General features: G+C 45.1%; 1 protein-coding gene across 1 annotated transcript in view; it reads right to left on the bottom strand.

Moving 5' to 3' along the window:
* Nucleotides 1-13,681, bottom strand: part of LOC141140830 (calpain-8-like) — a 93,488-nt gene that overhangs the window by 65,429 nt on the left and 14,378 nt on the right. The window contains exon 2 of the mRNA XM_073628337.1: nucleotides 6,989-7,058. Coding sequence (XP_073484438.1) covers nucleotides 6,989-7,058 — 70 coding nt within the window. The remainder of the gene's footprint in view (nucleotides 1-6,988; nucleotides 7,059-13,681) is intronic.

Raw genomic sequence — 13,681 nt, 5'->3', positions numbered from 1 at the left:
GGTTCTGCAGTCCACAGAGATAGCTGGAAAAAAAAAGTAATGGATAACAGAGCACAGGAAGTTTTCAGCTTGTGTAACATTTTAAAATGGAAGTAAAGGTATTCATACTCACCTGTCCAATGGTCCCTCACCAGCATCTTCTGAGTGTTGGTCTTCAGGTCTCTTCATTGGCCTGCGCAGGATAATGTTACACCTGTGCATGCGCAGGAGTCAGTCGTCCTGGCACCAAGAGATTGGCATGGCGCTGTAAGCTGAGCTGTGTGTGGGCAGCTCGCTTTACAGTACCAGAGAAGACAGCAAGCAGGCAGGTGGGGGGCATTTTTTTGTAGAAGAAACATTGCATGTCTCTTCTGCAATAAAAGCCCGTCTGCTCACTGTTTCCTACAGCAGAACTTTAAATGTTTAAAGTAGTTTATTTTGAAAAGATAATACACAGGGTCTATAATTTTTTCAGTTAAGGGGTAAATTCTCTTTTCACAGAGCCATTTGGATGAATATTTCCCATGTAAAGGTGCCCATTGTTTTGTCTTTGAGAAAATTGAACCGATATTTTGCAAGGAAAATCTCCGTCACCTGTCAGCTCCTGTTTGCTTTGTGCTGGGTTGTTGGTTCTACAGACATTATGTGTACAGTATATCTGCTGACTCATTTGCCTAATTCTGACATGTGTTTCCTAGTTATTGACACAGTTACCTCTATGTGGCTGCACTCAAGATGAATGCACTGACAATTCAAATCTACTGTACATGGTATTGGTGAAGACTGTCAGGCTGCATTTGGTGGATCCTTGTTTTCACTTAACAATCAATTAACCACATTTAAAGTGGCTGTAAACCCTTACATATACCCAGTAAAGTGACTGGCCTCAAGTGATACACAGAGATGAACACAAATCCTCCTTTATAAGTTGTACCTGTCTATCTGCAGTCTTATCTTCTCTACACCTGTTCAAATTCCAGAATTTATAAAGCTTGTCTGTGCTGTCAGAAACATAGGGAGCTGATAACTGAAATTACACTCTGCAGAGCTCAGTGAGTGTCAGGAAAACTTGTCAGAAGTGATTCATGCTGATAGCAGAAGAATGAAGCAGCAGCCCAAAATGACACTTAGGGGGTTATTTACCAAAGTCTAATCCAGTTTGTATACAAGTGCACTGAAAGTGCACTTGGAAGTGCAGTCACTATAGAACAGAGGGAAAGATCTGAAATGAGGGGAAGCTCTGCTGATTTTATCATCCAATCATGTGCAAGCTAAAATTATGTTTTTTTTTTTTGCCTTGCATGTCCCCCTCAGATCTACAGCGACTGCACTTCTAAGTGCACTTTCAGTGCACTTGTAGTGCAAAGTGGATTTCCCTTTAGTAACTAACCCCAGTGTGTCTGTAAAAGACATAATAGAGCTTTGTACCATTTATGCCTTTCTGCTGCCAAAAAAAATCACCAGTGCAGCTGATGTTTGACTATTTCTCACATATACAGCAAGTGAATTTTAGGGGATGCTCTGTAGTTGAAATGGTTGTCATGGGAAAGTCTAGTGTGTTTATAGCTCAAATTTGTATTTATTATTGCAATAGGTCTTAAAGCAAACCTAAAACCCTCCTATCCTTTACAGCCGAGGTCGGCAACCTGTCGATCGCGGGCTAGCTTTCGACTGCGGGTAGGCGACAGGTAGACCGGGAACAGGTCTGCGCCACTACTGCTAGTGCCAGTTCTTTTCTTTCCGCCCCGAGCCTCCTCTGCCGCGCTTTCTGTTCTTCTCTCTCTCCCTCCCCTCCAGCCTCCTCCAGTGCTGTGAACAGCGGAGAGCGAGAGGCAGCACAGATCAGGATGAAGAGCGGGGGAGGAGCTACCCAAGTTAACTTTTCAGGTTAACCCGCAGGTGATTAGTTGCTAGGTCCTAAGCAACCAATTACCAGCTTGTTAATATTAAAAGTCACTCTACCAGCTCCTGCTCTGCCCCTTGTACAGAACTCTGCTGCTTCTCGGTCTCCTGTGTGCACAGGTAGTTGCTATGGGAGAGAAAGAGGACACTACTGTGTGTGTGAAGGGGGCAGTGGACACCCCCATAGCAGTGTCCTCTACCATTGTTCATATCACCCCCCCTTCCCCCAATCCCTGTACTCTGAGCATAACTCACTGCTAAACCCTGCATTCTGAGCATAATGCACTCCTGATTCCTGCATTCTGAGCGTAACGCACTCCTGATCCCTGTATTCTGAGCGTAACACTCCTGATCCTTGTATTCTGAGCATAACGCCCTCCTGATCACTGCATTCTGAGCATAACGCACTCCTGATCCCTGTATTCTGAGCATAACGCACTCCTGATCACTGCATTCTGAGCATAACGCACTTCTGATCCCTGTATTCTGAGCGTAACGCACTCCTGATCCCTGCATTCTGAGCATATAGCACTCCTGATCCCTGTATTCTGAGCGTAACGCACTCCTGATCCCTGTATTCTGAGCATAACGCACTCCTGATCCCTGTATTCTGAGCGTAACGCACTCCTGATCCCTGTATTCTGAGCGTAACGCACTCCTGATCCCTGTATTCTGAGCATATAGCACTCCTGATCCCTGTATTCTGAGCGTAACGCATGCCTGATTCCTGCATTCGTAGCGTAACGCACTCCTGATCCCTGCATTCGTAGCATAACGCACTCCTGATCCCTGCATTCGTAGCATAACGCACTCCTGATCCCTGCATTCTGGGAGTAACACACTCCTGATCATTGCATTTTCAGCATAACCCACTCCTGATCCCTGTATTCTGAGCATAACGCACTCCTGATCATTGCATTTTGAGCATAACACACTCCTGATCCCTGCATTCTGAGCGTAATGTAATCCTGATACCTGCATTCTGAGCGTAACACACTTCCTAAACACTGCACTCTCTTTTAATACTTTTTTTTTGTGTCTACTGCGTTTGGGCTCTAGTTTGGGGGTTTATAAAGAATAAAATTCTGCGCTCCATTGATTAAATGAATATAAATAAATGGCCCAACAGCTGCACTCATATGTATGTACACACCATAAAACAGATAAAATAAGCAAAATGTTGCGCTGTCATTATTGTGATAATAAAATCAATATGCAAAAAAATTAATATTTATAAACAATGAAAGTCCATTTATGTGATCCACAAAACTTTGTAATAATTGAAGTGAAAAAGAAGATCCAAAAGAAGATCCAAAACACCAAAAAGTCCTGGTTGTGAAAGAAAAATAGTAATATCCTTACAAATCAACTGCAGGATATCTTAATTATCTCCAGGAGGTAATTAAGATATCCTCTTAGAGCTCTTTCTCACGGGGCGGATCAGTGATGATCCGCCCCGTGAATATCCACTTGCTCAGCGGGGATCACTCCGCCAATCCCCGCTGAGCAGGAAGATGACAGGTGCATCGCTGCACACTGTGCAGCGACGGACCTGTCAGAGCGCCGCTCTCCCCTATGGGGGGATCGGATGATGACGGACCGTAGTGTCCGTCGTCACCCGATCCGAAAACGGATGGAAAAGTAGGTTTTTCCTCCGTTACACTTTTCGGATCGGAGCGGGTCGGATGTCAGCGGACATGTCACCGCTGACATCCGACGCTCCATAGAGATTCATGTATGTCCGTTTTTCATCCGAAAACGGAAGGATGAAAAATGGACATACGGATCGTTAGTGTGAAAGAGGCCTTAGGCTCGATTCACATCTAAGCATGTTGCTTTTGAGTGTTTCTGCAGTGCTTTTTGCGGTGCTTGCCGCATTTTTGGACCTCTTCCCGACAACCCTTGCCTGGTGGTTGTCGGGGTCTCTGGGCGGTGTTCTTATTGGAATCTGAAAGCCTCCTTTAACAAGTGGGCCCCCAGATCCCGGCCCCCCCATGTGAATGAGTATGGGGTACAATGTACCCCTACCCATTCACTAAAAAAAAAGTAGTGTAGTGTTAACAAATACAGTTTTTGACAAGTCTTTTATTAAAAATCTTCTTCTTTCTCCGGTCAGCCCCCCCCTCCCTCCAAAAATTAAAAGTCAGCAGCTACAAATACTGTAGCTGCTGACTTTTAATATTGGGAGACTTACCTGTAAAGGGATCCAACGATGTTGGCACCCCGGCTGATTTTCTGATTGGCTCTCGGTGCTGCTGCCTCTGCGCTCTCTAACTGGCCCAGCAGCGGAGGAAGGAGGAGGGGAGCTCAACCAGGGAACCTCGTTGCAATTCGCCACAGCCAGGTCTCCTGGAAGTGGGGACAAGTACCTGTCAAAAACAGGTCCCCCCCCTCCCCAAAAGGTGCCAAATGCACAGGAGGGGGGAGGAAGCAAACAAGCAGGGCTTCCACTTATGAGTGGAACTACGCTTTAAATTGATGGGTCTAGTCCTATTTTCAGCCTAAAGCAGAACTAAAGCAAAACAAACATTTTCTAGGAGATGGGGCTTTACATACTGTATCTCTTCTAGCAAACAATTCTCCTACTTTCTCCAAGCAATGATGAGGCATTTATAACTCCCAATGACAACAATGACGGGGCAATAGTTACTCCCACTGACACCAACAATGGGGCATTTATTAATACCACTGACACCAATAATCACCAAAGATGAGGCAATAATTACTCCCACATTACAGCATTTATTAATTTCACTGACACCAATGATGGGGCAATAGTTACTCCCTCTGACACCAACAATGGGGCATTTATTAATCCCACTGACACCAATGATGGGGAAATAATTACTCCCATTTATGCTGTGTACACACGACTGGACTTTCGACGGACTGAATCACGTCGGACTTTTCGACGGACTTCCGTCGAATCGGACTTGGCTACACACAATCACACCAAAGTGCGACGGATTCATACGTGATGACGTCCGACCGGACTAGAATAAGGAAGCTCATAGCCAGTAGCCAATAGCTGCCCTAGCGTCTGTTTTCGTCCGTCAGACTAGCATACAGACAAACGGATTTTTCGACCGGACTCGAGTCCGTCGGAAAGATTTGAAACATGTTCTAAATCTAAAGTCGGTCACATTTTTGACAGAAAAGGTCCGCTGCAGGTCCGATGAAGCCCACACACGGTCGAATTGACCAACGGATTTGTTCCGTCGGACAAGTTTGGTCGAAAAGTCAGGCCGTGTGTACAAGGCATAACACTAATGGGGGGCATTTATTACCCCAACTGTCACCAATAATGGGGCAATAGTTATTCCCCTGTTCTAGCCGATAGCAGCTACAAACATTTGTAAAAATTTGAATGCCTCCTAACCAGTGGTGCCCTGTACAGCGGCTAGTTGGGTGGTTTGTCATACACAGCTACTGTGTGTGTGTCCACTCTAGATGTGCTGACTGTATCGCCAATCTGCAGGAATGCTGATAATCTGAACTACATTCTAATTCTAATATACACCTTTATTAAACAAGAGGAGAATCTCCACCTCACTCTGCATTGTTTGGTTTGTGAGTAACCTGGATGATGTGTTCCTGAACGTTCCACTTCACTGCATCAAGTCTCAGACAGCAAAGTATGTGCTCTGATTTTTATTATTATTATTATTACTGTATAATATGAACCTATGCTTTGCCTATGCTAGGAAATTTATTTAGAAATTGTTACATGAATATAAAACAATGTATATATGGATCTTTTACTATCTGATTGTAAACTATTGGTAATGTGGGGTTCTACCTAAATAATCCTTTTCAATTATACCTAATTGGTTAGAACCTTAACCACTTCAGCTCAGGAAGGTTCACCCACCTTCTGACTAGGCCATTTTTTGTGATACGGCACTGCGTTGCTTTAACTGACAATTGCGTGGTTGTGCGATGCTGTACGCAAACAAAATCAATGTCCTTTTCTCCCACAATAGAGCCTTCTTTTGGTGGTATTTGATCACCTATGCGGGTTTTTATTTTTTGGTAAAAAATCCCAATAATCGTACATTGATTCGTTTCCGCAAAAGTTATAGCGTCTACAAACTATGGGATAGATTTATGGACTTTTACATTTTTTATTCTTTTTTACTAGCAATGGTGGTGATCCACGATTTTTAGTGGGACTGCGACATTGCGGCAGACAAATCAGACACCTAACTGACACTTTTGACACTTTTTTTTAGTGATCAGTGCTAAAAAAATGCACTGTCACTGTACTAATGACACTGGCAAGGAAGGGGTTAAAATCAGGGGCAATCAGAGGGTTAAATGTGTTCCCTAGGAGTGCTTTCTTACTTTGTGGGGGATGGTTTAACTGCCGGAAGACAGAGATACACGTTCCTGTTTAGCAGAAACACAAGATCCCTGTCTTCCTTACTAGCAGAATGGCAATCTGCCTTGTTTACATCCCGCTGATTGGCTCCTGCTTTGTGTAACCACAGTCAGAGCGGGGCTGGTTCAGTACACTCCGCTCTGCACCGTGTGTGTCAAAGGCACCTAGGGAGAGATGCCGGCTACTATGCAGAGTTGTAGCTCGCGGCTTGCAGGGGAACCAAGACACCCCGCACACTCAGCGGCCCGTGGACGTCCCAGGACTCAGACCTGAGTCCCCGGGACACAGATCAAATTCCGGGACTGTCCCAGGCAATCGGGGATGATTGGGAGGTATGTTGTAGCGTGCATAGAGCATTGCACATGTCCATGCACATTCCAAACAAACAGAAGTGAGATGGAAAAGGAGAGGTTTGAGAGGATATTACAAGGAAGCAAAAAAAACAGGAAACTGTTTCATGAAAAATAAATTACAGGGCCATTATGTAGTGGATGTCTATGGATTATTTTTGGGGAAAAAAGGATATTGTTTAGTTTCACTTTAAGCTGCCATTACAGGTTCAATACACTTTCCCTCTCACCATAGATCTTTACCCTACCTTGTTAAATACACCTATTGAAATTGTAGTAATTTATCCTTTCTGGATCAATTAGTAATAATTATATTATTGCCTCTTGATTGGCTGCTATTTCCAAATGTTACATGAGGTTTTACTGTGGTACTTACCTAGGGCACCTTGACAGATGTCCCCCCGGGTGGCTCCATCCACAATGAATTGAGGGTTGTCACAAATCTCCTGTTAATGTTAATGCAAAAAAAACACCATCAATGTACAGCATGACATAGAGCAAACCTTGTAAAGGTAAACTGGGTCAGTTAACTGATGACGGGTGGTTTTTACCATCTTTGTTATTTTGTCCAACAATACTTTTCTCATCATGATATCCAGTTCACATGCATAAAAAGCCCCATAAGTATGTCATTTTTTTTCATGGAATATATTTAAGCTGACCACACATCCCTCAGTTAGGTAACAAACAGATTCCACTAGTCACACAACTGAGGTGAATGAAGGAATCCCTCTGTCGGGACATTATATTCTGACAGTGAGACTTTCAGCTGTCAGAATACATTGATTGGCTGCAACTGCTGATCAATACATTTTTCCAAAAATTCCATTTCCACTTCTGTTGAGCGGGGACTACCATGAATTGTTATCTCCCAGGAGCAACTCCACTTTCTGCTCCTCTCAGGCAATTCACGGGACTTATTTTTCCTCCTGTGGGAAGTCTCGTATTCTCCAGGGAGTGGTGCTGACAGTGCAGCTCTCTGCGGTATTATACTGTGATGTGCCCCTGGGGCGTGTGTCCATGACAGCCTGGGATTACAGGAAATAGTTTTAATGATGCTGGCTGTCATTTATCTATAAGGAGGCCTGGTGGTGGTCAGCGGTGGAGCAGAGTTTCTGCAAGGGAAATGGTGCAGCTGTGCATAATAACCAATCAGCTTCCAGGTTTTAGCCCCGTTCACATCGGCGCTATTTGACATGCGAATTGACATGTCAAATTGCAGCCTTTTGCCAGCAATGGCACTGTCCCAATCGGTGCAATGCCGACTTTGCGGCACCGCAACGATTTCCAAAACTAGTTCCTGCACTACTTTTGGTGACAAGTGTATTGAGCAATATAAAAAACATATGCAGTACATCTCTGCAATACATGCACATGTCCACATGTTTTGTCTATTTTAAACATGTACAAGTACAGGAAAATATTATATCTGTTCATCTACCAGATTTTCTGTAATGAGCTGACAACACTGTCTCTGCTGCATAGAATTCCAAAGCAGTGTTGTCAGCCCTGCCCAGTTCTCATCTGGTATGACTGAATATATATAAAACTTCCAGCAAACTGCACTTGTTAGTGAAACAGAAAACTTTTTGAATGCAGTAGATTAAGTCAATGCAATTATAAACCAGGATCTTGAGGATTCAAACGTATTATTCAACACAAATTAGTTAATTATAGTATATAATTACCAGATTTACATAATAAGGTAAAGGTCTTTGTGCAAAAGAAGCAATTTTAGGATCAAAGACATTTTGGATTTGTAGTAATATCTCATGTCCTGTAGTCTGAAAACTCATTTTACATGAAGGATGGGGGGAGCAAAGAAGACACTTAACAATATATTAATTAATATTATTGGTTGGGCCACCACTTTGAAGCTCATAATGCAATGGTGTACTTACTGTAAGCTCCAGGGAGTGCCATCTGCAAATGTCATGGTAGAGCAGGCAGGCAGATTGATATCATGGTCCCATTTGCTAGCATCTTGTATGGCCTAACGCAGCATACATGTCAGGGTTTTTCACTGTAATTCTATGCATTACGGTGAAAAATCTTCTGTGCTGCAGCTGTCCCCCAGACCCCTCTTTTTTCTTACCTGAACCTGTTCATTCCAGCGACGAGCATGAGCCCAGCGGCTGCAGCCGCTGTCTCTGTCCTCATTGAATAGATTTATAGCGGCAGGAGCCATTGGCTCCTGCTGCTGTCCATCAAATCCAGTAAAACAAAAGTGGGGGGATGGGGCCGAGTCCTGCTGTCTGTGTCAATAGACGCAGCAGCGGGACTCCTGAGCGCGCCCACACGGGTGCCCCATGGAAAGCAGCTCTGATGAAAAGGAGGGGCCAGGAGCGCTGCCGGGGGACCCCAGAAGAAGTGGATTGGGGCTGCTCTGTACAAAACCTTTGCACAGAGCAGGTAAGTATAACATGTTTGTTATTGAAAAAAAAAAAAAAATCACTTTAAAAAGGTATCTTCAGTTCACCCCCCAAAAAATTAAAGTCAGCAGCTACAAATACTGTAGCTGCTGACTTTTAATAAAAGGACACATACCTGTCCGGGAATCCAGTGTTTCAGGTTCCAGGGACTGGCATGTTTACTTTGGGTATAACTTAACCAACAAGCCTGTTCAACAGAATTGAATCATTAGATTGACATCTGTTGAACAGGAGCAGCCACACATGGATTGAAATGTGGTTGGTCTCTGCTGAACTGGCCGAATTCTGTTCCATAAGTAGACGCTTCTGTACCACTGAGGTAGATCTAACGATCGACTTCTGTCAAATGAGCTTGTTGGAATTTTTTTCTTGATCAGTGTCTATAGCTGCCAATCAGTTTATTCAAACAGTGGTGAGTCCCAGCTGTCAAGATACAATGCCTCAGCAGGAAGGACTCCTCCATCCACCTCAATTGTGTGGATGGAGGAATCTGTTGTTTTTTTTTGGTCCAGCCCCTACAGTTGGCATTCAAATTAAGACCTCTTTAACTTGAATACCAACTGTTGGAACACTAGCTCCAGGTATATTAATAGATTGAAAACAAAACTGGCGCCAGTATACTTCATGACTCTCCTGCTAAGTTCCTCAGGGTGTGGAACCCATGGTGGTCTTAAGCTCCCCCCAATCTGCCCCCAGCCAGCTTGGGTATTCCAGACCATCCTGGAACACCATCTAAACTGCAGGTTCTGTCCTCTCTTCCTGCTTAGGTCTACACCTTTTTCCTTCTTTTCTTCCTTCTTGTCTTGACTGTTTCCCGCCTTCTCCCCTTTCTTCGTTCTGCACTTCTCTTCTTCCTTCCTCATTCTGACTGTCTTTTTTCTTCCCACTTTTTTTTTCTTTTATCTTTCTTCTCTTTACCTTCCTCTCCTTTATGGGATGACGATACCACTCCCTTTGCCTCGCTATGTTCTTGGCCTCTTTGCCCAGTTTCTCATGGTCATTTCCGACACTAGATGTCGGATGCTTCTACGTTTTCGCATTGAAACCTTCAAAAATGTGTTTCTTTTGTATCTACATGTGCTTTACTGTGTTGCTCCCCTGCTTGGGACGCTTTTTTTTTTTTTTTGCATAAGTCTTTATCTTGATATTCATTGTTTTACTCAATAAAAACTATTATACCAGAAAACAAAACTGGCCAAGATGGCTTTCAAAATATAAGCAGATCATGCTCAGAGGCAAAATTTCACACTGGATTACTAGACAGATCTGGAAAATATACATAAAGCACACCAAGGTTCAATGAAGAATACATATGGCTTTTGTATTTGGACAATATTTGCTTATCTTGCAAATCAGCTTTAAAAGTAAAACAATGTGTGTTATTTTATGTCTTTTTGAATAAAGAAAAATATTTTGAACAAAAGAAGCACCTGCACCTTTTCATAATTGCACTGCGCCACACTGCATTAATGTAAATGGGCACCGTAGAGGACAATGTGATTTTCATTGTTGTGCATGCCAGTGCAACAAAATGCTCCAGTGTGAACGGGGGCTAAAAATTACGTTGTTTTGATTTGTAAGCCAGGCTTGGAGTCAGTATTTCGTTTCTTTAAGCCTAGGTTCACATTGATGCGATTTGGCATGTCAAATCTCATGCCAAATCAGCAGCAATTGCCAGCACTGTAGTTTCTGTACTACTTTTGCCAGCTTCAGGGTGCGATTTGTATAGACATCTGTGCAGGAACCAGCACAGATGTCTCTGAAATTGCCCCTGAAGTCGGACTGACATGCGGTAATAAAACTGTGCGAGCTCAGCTGAACTTGTGCGATTTCAATCCCGCTGTCAGTGTGAACCTGGGCTAAAAGGGATAATAACAGATGATTTTGAGTTTGACATGCTGTACTTCCCTCATTGTCATTGAGACACAGGAACTGAGATGAAATCTCTCCAAAGTGAGGGGAAATCCTCTAAGCTTTGACCAGAGCAAGTGTCCCCATTCTAATGTTCCCCTTGCCTCCTGTTCTGGTGACATCTGTAAAATTTTGGAATGCATGACTGTGTAACTTCCTTTCTGCTTCCTTCACACCATTCAGAATTCCAAGGCGGTTTTGAATCTGATTGTTGGCTCTAAGTAAGGCCTCTTGCACACGAGTGAAAAAAATGCTGCGTTTGTAGCCGTGTAGCAATTTTTTTTTTTAAATGAATCTGAACATAAGTGCATTGTTGTCTACGGGACAATAAACACAGCTGCATGTAATCAGAGATCAGTAATGCAGTGATGCGTTCATAAAAATAATATTTTATGTTTGAGTGTGGTAATTTAGGTGAAAATGCATGTATTTTGCATGGTCATAAGGTCACATTCAACAGCTGTAGCACCCTCTAGGTAGGTAGGTGCTAGAGATAGGATTTTTGTAGGATAGGCAAATTTAGGCAGGCCTGGCTGACATTCAGGCCTGTTTGTTTTCATTCTGGGCTGGGAGTAGCTCAGGGTAGCAGCTGGTGACTCACAGGCAGCGTCACCGAGACCTCCCTCTTCTTTCTAGAAGATTCTAGAAAGAGAGAAGGAGAGAGGTGGTGGAGCTGCCTGGGGTATTCTGAGGAGCCTTGACCAATCTCCGAACTAGATTGGCAGGGGGCAGGCCTCCTTAAATACCCAGGTTCAGCCCAGCTGAGGAGTTGGAGTTGTTCAGAGCTTGGAGATGCTGGGGGGGTGACCTTGGGCCTGGGCTCGTGGGGGGGGGGAGCCCTTCAAGAAATCATGAAGGTGTTCTGGACAGGAGGCACAAGAGGAGCGAGGGAAGACAGCAGGAGAGAGCATTGCTGGGCAAGCCTCTAGGGAGAGGAACAACTGGTCACAGCCAGGAGGGCTGGTGAGTGACATGCACATTCAGGAGAACTGGGGAGGCATGCCAGAGAGGACTGGGAGCATGCAGTCTGGAATGGGTGCAGAGCCAGTGGAGTGAACTGTGGTGTCATGGGCAGTGGAGAAGGGCAGCTGCAGCCAGGAGGGCCGTCAGTGCCTGAAGATGGGTTACTGGGCTCAGTAGCCGAAGTTAGGACAGCTAGCACCAGGAACTTTCTATTGCTACACTATAGGGGCCCGCAGTCCCTGCCTGCAAAAGGCAGTTGCTAGGCCTAACCCTGCGGTGCTAGCTAGGCCTGGAAGCTCAAGGAAGTAGTGTGCTGGAAGAGCTGAGGAGTAATAGTCTGCAGCAAGAGTTGTGCTGGAGGAAGAGAGGCGTGTATATACCAGAGTGTATATAAGTTGTCCCAAGCATTTATTCTAATTCCACTGGGCATCCCATACTTCCTATACCCCATCCAAGTTCAATTCCCCCAATAAAAATACACAAAGCACATGGACTGTTCATTGTCTAATGCCACATACACACGATCAGAAATTCTGCCAGCAAAAGTCAGATGTGAGCTTTTGGTCAGAAATTCTGACCGTGTGTATGCTCCATTGGCAGGGGCGGCACCAGGTGGGTGCTTGGGTGTGCTGAAGCCCCCCCAAAAATTTTTCAAGCACCCTCATAGCACCCTCAAAAAATCCACTGAGGTATTGGCATAAAATTCACACTATTTTTTTAAAATAATATTGTACCTGCTGTGAATCTTGTCTGCTACTTGGCTGGGGACTCTTTTTGAAGAGGAGGGATACAGCCGCATAAGCCGCTGATGTTTAGTTAGTCCCGGCTGAGAGGGGGGCGGATTGATTCAGAATGCTGTGCAGAGGTGCTACCTTTTAAAAGCCTCTGTGTCACATGGTGCCTCTGCATCTGGCGCGAGAAAGATGAAAGAAGAGGGGTGGAGCAGAGAGAGAGCCCAGAAGCAATGAAGGTATGATGACTGCTGAGCTGCTGGCTGTTTTCTAGATAGACCGCTGGGGAGGGAGCAGAGCTGCTGTAGGCAGAAAGCTGAGTGAGTCTGCAGTGCTCGTCATCTGACAGGAGAAGGGGGAAGAAGGGGGGTTTCCTATTATGCAGGCAGGCTGTGGTCCGAGGAGGAATTAGGATGGTTGATGGCTGTTCTTTTTATAAGGGAGCTGCTGCTGATTGCTGAGCCTGGGGAGGGGGAGGGAGTCTCCACTCTGTAGTCCTGTTATTTGATTTATGTCAGCAGCAGGCAGTCTGATCTGCTGCAAGAGGAATCCTGTCCTGTGATCTTGGCACTCTGATTTGCCTTGGGCACTGGCACTGCAATCATTAGACTACCCCTCCCCCAGATCAGGAGTGCCCGATTTACAATACCCAAACAGAGCCAGTGCTCCATCCCACGGTCCCCCTGTCCATCCCTCTGTCCCCATGTCCATCCCTCTGTCCCCATGTCCATCCCTCTGTCCCCATATCCATCCCTCTGTCCCCCTTGTCCATCCCACTGTCCCCCTGTCTATCCCTCTGTCCCCCTGTCCATCCCTCTGTCCCCATGTCCATCCCTCTGTCCCATTGTCCATCCCACTGTCCCCCTGTCCATCCCACAGTCCCACTGTCCCCTTGTCCATCCCACTGTCCCCCTGTCCATCCCACTGCCCCCCTGTCCATCCCACTGTCCCCCTGTCCATCCGTCCATCCCACTGTCCCCCTGTCCATCCCTCTGTCCCCCTGTCCATCCCACTGTCCCCCTGTCCATCCCA

Source organism: Aquarana catesbeiana, linkage group LG04, assembly GCF_042186555.1.
Source record: "Aquarana catesbeiana isolate 2022-GZ linkage group LG04, ASM4218655v1, whole genome shotgun sequence".
NCBI classification, from domain to species: domain Eukaryota; kingdom Metazoa; phylum Chordata; class Amphibia; order Anura; family Ranidae; genus Aquarana; species Aquarana catesbeiana.
The sequence above is the reverse complement of the archived record's forward strand: the minus strand, read 5'-3'. Positions and strand labels throughout refer to the sequence as shown.